The 6,345-nt window shown below is 34.7% G+C and overlaps 1 protein-coding gene across 2 annotated transcripts; it reads right to left on the minus strand.

Annotated features, from left to right (window-relative positions):
• Positions 1 to 216: 216 nt before the first annotated feature.
• LOC145066156 (uncharacterized) lies at positions 217 to 5,835 on the minus strand. Of its 2 annotated transcripts, XM_079013356.1 has the most exons (15): positions 5,704 to 5,835; positions 5,488 to 5,606; positions 5,113 to 5,212; positions 4,895 to 5,020; positions 3,764 to 3,861; positions 3,143 to 3,226; positions 2,929 to 3,050; positions 2,739 to 2,811; positions 2,031 to 2,076; positions 1,843 to 1,952; positions 1,652 to 1,759; positions 1,509 to 1,568; positions 994 to 1,055; positions 596 to 914; positions 217 to 503 (listed from the first exon to the last, which is right to left on the minus strand). In XM_079013356.1, the coding sequence occupies exons 2-15, from the start codon at positions 5,566 to 5,568 to the stop codon at positions 291 to 293; spliced, it is 1,602 nt and encodes a 533-aa protein (XP_078869482.1). In that variant the 5' UTR covers positions 5,569 to 5,606; positions 5,704 to 5,835; the 3' UTR covers positions 217 to 290. The 2 variants fall into 2 exon arrangements, with proteins under 2 accessions (XP_078869482.1, XP_078869483.1); XM_079013357.1 differs by having other exon boundaries at positions 4,895 to 5,017; positions 5,488 to 5,828.
• Positions 5,836 to 6,345: the final 510 nt, after the last annotated feature.

The following is a 6,345-nucleotide window of genomic DNA, read 5'->3' on the forward strand; positions in this document are numbered from 1 at the left end:
TTATGAGAAAAAGTAAATTTTGGTTTAATTTCAACGAGAATTATTGCAAGTAATTTTGACTTTTTGTTCTATAATAAATGTTTAAAACTAATATTCTCATACAGAGTTTTTTCTTTTATTCAATTTTTTCTTTTAAAAAACCCAAAGCTCTAAACAGCACTCACACACGCACATCCTGGGAGTCCTTTAATAGGTAAACAAAGGGAGAAAATGGAGTAGATAGAAATCTTAATTTTAAATGATAATGATTAATGAATAATCAAGTTATTAAATCTGAATTTTGTCTGCTGCTAGTGTAGTGTAGGTGGCAAGTTGGAAGGGTAAAGAGTGTCAAAAACAAGTCTACCAAAAATTGCCCTAACTTCATCCAATCTGCCCAATGCCAATGATTGATAGTCGATTTCATTTCCTTGTTTTGGTAGAAAGGTCCTCCGAGTTTTGCCCCTTTTGACACAGTCAAAGATGGAGTTTACCTTTAGTGATAGAGCCCATGAAATGAAAACCTGAAAAACACAAAACAAAAGAAACAGGTTTTTATTTAGATGAGAGATGAGAGATGAGCATGAATTGAATTGAATTGCAGTAGATTGATTACCAGATGGGATTGTGGAGCTTGGGGGTAATTAATGAGGGCCTGGGAAACAAAGTGCTCATCTGTGAGCCTCCGTAATGCAGCTTTAACAGAAGCTGCAAGTCTTAGCACCTCCTCCATTAATTCATGTTTAGAATATAAATAAGTGGTAGGGGATATAATAACTTCATGAAAGCTGGTTTCAGGAGGTGAGATCTTCATTGCAATATCTACTGCTTCCGACAATGATCCACCGCCATGGACAGCTATGCTAAATGCACCGATCACCAGACTATCGCGACCCTCTTCTACCAACGCCTCATGAAATGCCAGGATGCCAACCCTGTATCTCAGTATTATATCATTTCTTCTTATACTTCAACATTCATTCTTAATGCCAAGTAAATCTTATACATTCTTACCACAGACAACAGTGGCATGGACGATCAGGTGCTACAAGTTTGTCCAAGCTGCCAAACAAAGACTGCATGCAAAACCAAAACATAAATACATACACCATATAAATTTAATTACCATACAAATCATAGATACAAGTTTTGCCTCTTATCTTTAATTTTGTTATTCTTATTAGCCATGGAGTGTTAGTGTTTTCTTTTCTCTCATTCAACCATGGAATACAATATAACCCTTTTTTAATTATGATACGGTATTGGTTCTTAAAATTTTATTGTTTTAGTATACAACTTATATTTTTATATGTATGATTTTTATTATTATATAGAAAGAGCTTTCTTTTATTATGTTTAATTTTTAAATGTATGATTTTTAATGTATGTACATAATAGAGTAAAATTCATATAATGATCAGATATTCGTATTCAATCACAGGCATTGCTTATTCCAATACTCAATCCATTCCTTCCAACCAAATAAAAAGTAGAGTAGCAGTTAAAAAAAATCAAGTTTTTAAACCAACCAGGAGCATGTTGGATCTCTTATCACGTCTGCGGAATCCATGTGAAATAAGGTAAGATGCCTGCGAATGCAATGCAATGCATGAATAGTAATACTTTTTATACTTACAGGAGGAAAGAGAAATTAAGGAAGGAAACCCCGTACTTGGATGGGTAGAAGAATCTCAAGGAGTCCAAATTTCCACAGTAACCTTAGTGAAGCCTCTGCAGATCCATAGGCCAGCATATAATTCATTTCCATGTGTATTCGGCCCTATAAGTATGTATACCAATCACCTACCATCACAACATGCTGTATGAAAAAGCAAGAAAGAGAGAGAGGGTAAAACATGGTACCTTATCAAGCCTCAACAACGAATCGGACAATTCTTTTACAAAATGAGAGGTTTCTCTGGAAAATTGAAATCTTAAACGAGCAGCAATTCTAACCCCGCGCAGAATGCGAGCTGAGTCAAATGCAAAGAATTACATCAACTTGCCTGCCTAAATGAGAATCAATTTATGTATGTTTGACGAGATCATACCACAATCTTCCACAAAAGAAATATTTGCAGGGGCTATGCAGCGAACCTACATACAAGTACAACCAACAGCTATTATTATTATTATTATTATTATTATTATGGACATTTGTTAACAACTTAGGGGGCGTTTCGTTTGGTTTGCAGAATGTTTTGGAAGGAATTGGAATCTGTCACTGTCATGTCACGTCACGTGTTTGGTATGGAACTCAATCACATACAATTGAAAAGGGAAGAATATGTTTGTGTTTTATAATTGTTTATGAGGAGGATAATTTGCTTTTTTCAATTCTTACCAGGGAACGATTAAATCTATCAAACATGGATTTTGAAGGAATTCAACCAAACCAACCTGAGAAGCTATGCTGGTCTATCAAAGAAGGGCACGTAAGGGTTAAAAATGGTCACAAACTCTCAAATATTGCAGTGCAACCAATTAGCATTCGAGTGGGAAAATTGTCCTTGTGTCATTGATGTTTTTTAGAATTAGATACCATCTCTGCAGGTATTATTACACTTGAATTGTGGTCCACCCTTGAGGGTATAAGTAGAGCTTGTTTTCTCTTTATTTTATCATTTCTCTCTCAAGTTATTTCCATCTGTTTTAGATTCAAGGCTCTATCACTACCAAACACACAACACCACAGAATGAAAATCGAGATTCCAATTCCTTTAGGAATCCGCAAACCAAACACACACTTAAATGCACACTTTAGCCTTTTGAATATCTTCCATTCCACCAATATAATCATATACGATCCTCGCAAATGGGTCAAACATCAACCTGTATTGTGTGTAGTAAGATATCTATGGATGCATAAAATAAAATTATACAAGGCATGCATGCTCATGTGTTTATGTGGTAGGTAGGATAGGGTAGGGAAAGTCTTATTCTTATTACCCATTGATAGTGAAATCCCTCTGCACACAGTTTCTCCAGCGAATAAAATCACTTTCATTACAGCCTTTTGGTTTTCTCAAGCTAAATTTTGACCTCCTTCCAGTTGTGCTGAAACTTGAAACCTGTGAAGCCCCGGCCCGGCCCCACATTAGGCATGCAACTTTATAGATAAAATTATTAGTATTTATTAAAAAGTTTATTCTTTTCCACTAACCTCCACAATGGCATCATCTACGTGTACATGGCATATAGGAAATCGCCTTCCAACTATTTCACAGTGGGGAAATGCTCTCATTACCTGCATGCAAGGAAGGAACCAAGAGTCTACAATTTAAGCACATGTCAACATTTTATGGTTATAACTTATAAAAAATCATTTTCTTCACCATTAAATGGATTACTTCAGAATCTTTTGGGTCGTAAAATGTATTATTTCTATGTAAGAAATAGAATCTGTCAAAGAATCGGAATCTTCTATATATGTCAACCGTAATATGTCACGTCACATCACGTGTTTGGTTCGTAGGAAATGGAATTATATATATAATGATGGCATTTTCAGCTTTTATCAAAGATGAATGATGGAATTGAATTCCTTCCACCACCCCCAATGAACGGAAAATCCATCAAACATGGAACCTGAAGGATTCTGTAAATTTGGCAACCTCATGAATTACATTAATACCAACATTAAAGTTTGATGAGTACTGAAACAGCCATTGAAAGATGAAAACCATGTAAAAAAGCAACTCATTTGATTCCAATCTCAAGTGTTTGATGGACAAAATGAAAGGTAATATGTATTCCGCTTAGAGAAAGAGTTGAAAAAAGAAACCTCTTTAAGTTCAGCAGATGTCAAGATGTCAAAATCTTTAGGAGTTCTCTTTAATATAAGATCCCGTACACAACCTCCTACCAGGTATACCTCATATCCTACAATGAAAAGAATCATGCAACAACTCTTGAGTAAAGATATACAAGCAAAATACGAGACGCAGTGACATGTTTAGAATTGAAGTTAAAGAATAAAGATGATGTATTACACGCTAATAATCCCCCAAATTAATACTTAATCTCCAGGAACTGAAAACCGTAAATGAGCAAATATGGGAACCGAAAATACCAGTTCGGTTCTGGTTTCAAAACCACAAAGAACCCAACTTCTAAAGTACATTGCTGTTTCTTGCATTTTGAGGTGGCATTTTCGCATTATCCAGTGAGTTAATTTACCATTATAATGGGATAAAATAAAAAAAAATAAAAAAAACAGCCTTAACAGCCCATGTTTATGGTTGTGTAACAAAACTATTTCTTAACCAATTTAATAACTATTTTTTAGCCTAAATTGTAGCCAAGAAAGAGAGCTACAACCTGGGGATAATCAGCTCATTCCGATCTTGTATGAAGGAGTTATGTCCAAAAATTATAAACAATGCTGAGAAAAAACATAAAGCCCTAATAGCCCCTATTTAGAGCTGTGTAACTCAGCTATTTCTTAACTAATTCAACAGTTTTTTGAGCCTAAAATGTAGCCAAAACAACCTGGGAAAACAAACAGTTCTATCCGAGCCCATATATGGCCATTCAAAATTGAGCAAAAATTATAAATGATGCCAAGAAAAATCCCTTTAAATTCCGTCCCAACTCGGTTTATACCCAAGAACCGATTTCCCTTAACGCTTCCAAGACCAAAAAACCAAAAATTAGGAATTATTGTAATCAAAAACCAAACCGAATTGGGCGATTCGGTTCCAGTTTCATTTGTTTTTTTCAGTTTTTTTCCTAATCCCTAGTGGTTACCCTTAGTGTATCTGGATACTACTGGTAGAAGACAGCTAATTTGCTGCATGAAGTCTGAGGAATTCAGCCCTAAACTCTTCTAATGACAGTAAATTGCATACAAGGAAAACGCAGTTCAATAGCTTGCAGACAAACGAAGCAAATAAAAATAAGAAACATAGCATACCTTTTTTTCTAAGCACATTCAATACAAATTTTGCAGGCTTTGTAATCCTTGAAGTCTTGACTCCAAGTTCTTTCGAACACAACTTTTTCCATTCATGTGGTTTGGATTCATCATTGCCTCGTCCTACTATCATCACGCAGAAACAATCTTAGATAAATGAAAAAATACGATAAAGAATGTTGTAAATTTTTCTCAGATGATTTGAGAAAAGTATGCACCTTTTACAATTCTAGCAGTTGAAAGCTGATTATCTTCGTTATGCACACTTACGGATTCAGCCAGCGATTCAATGGCTGCCACAGAATAGTTTTGTCTTGCCTACAATTCAAGCAATAGATTATTCTAATTGCTTCAAAATGATATACTCATTCTGTTTCACCACGGTTAGAGGTTGGGGAGAAAGAAAAAAAAATGTTCCATTGTGACTCCTGTTTACATGCTGTAGTCTAAAATGCCCCCAGAGCCTCAAGGGTTCGAGTTACGACGATATAGCCGACTACGTTAACCTCTAAATAAGCACGGAAGAAAAAAAAAATTCTAAAATTCCCTCAGATCTCGAGAATCGAACTAAAATTGTGCAAATGATAAGATACCTTGTGAACACGGTTAATAAGAGGGATATGTAATGATACTTGGCTTCTACAAGCGAAACCTTGAAAAACAGCAATTGCCATTTGAAGAGTTACGAGTAACGAGCATGCCACAACTGTCACTGAATTACGAAGAACACTTATGTTCCAAATCGGAGATTGAGGTCGCGATGAAAAAAATCCGAACTCGATGAAGATAGATGTTTTAGGGTTCCAAACCTGAGATTGAGGTCGCGATGAAAAAATCCGAACAAGACGAAGATAGATGTATTTGAGCCTGAACTTGGCTCTCTTTCTTAGGTTGGTGTTTGTGACTTTAATATTTGTTAGTTTGGTAAGGTGTGGTGCAATTTCTGCCGATGGTAAAGAAATGTTACGCAGCACCATGTGGTATTTATAATTTTTTTTTAATTTAAAAAAAAATAATAAGATTTTTTTTTTAAAAAAACAATAAAAAATAATAAGATTTTTTTTTTAAAAAAACAATAGTAAAATTAAAAATTACATTTTAGAAATCCTAAAAATTAAAAATAACATGAAATAAAAAATTACATTAAAAACCTACAAAAATAAAAATAAAACAAGAAGTCAAAAATTAAAAAACCTAGAAGAAAAAAAAAAGATAACATCGAAATTTCAATTACGTTTTAGATTATATTTTTCGCGAATCAACGCATTCACCATTTTTGCCGCTTCTTTGGGGGTTGAGGCATCTTACGTCTTGTATTAACAACGGATATTCCATGAGTCGGACCGTTTCAGTCATATGTTTCTCCAAAGTTGTATTCAATTGTGTCATTTGTGTCATCATTACATCCAATCTAGTTGACTGCACGGTTCCGACCAACGAATTTGAAGATG

The sequence above is a fragment of the Lactuca serriola genome, chromosome 8, assembly GCF_051521515.1.
Source record: "Lactuca serriola cultivar US96UC23 chromosome 8, Lser_US96UC23_V15, whole genome shotgun sequence".
In the NCBI taxonomy this organism is placed as follows: Eukaryota; Viridiplantae; Streptophyta; class Magnoliopsida; order Asterales; family Asteraceae; genus Lactuca; species Lactuca serriola.

What these genes read in the sequence shown, in the direction of transcription:
- LOC145066156 (XM_079013356.1), bottom strand. Translation starts at nt 5,568, where the DNA reads ATGGCAATTGCTGTTTTTCAAGGTTTCGCTTGTAGAAGCCAAGTATCA. An exon ending in CATCTGCTGAACTTAAAGAG is followed by an intron (nt 3,227 to 3,763) that starts GTTTCTTTTTTC and finishes CCTTGCATGCAG; the next exon opens with GTAATGAGAGCATTTCCCCA. An exon ending in CCATGCCACTGTTGTCTGTG is followed by an intron (nt 915 to 993) that starts GTAAGAATGTAT and finishes ACTGAGATACAG; the next exon opens with GGTTGGCATCCTGGCATTTC.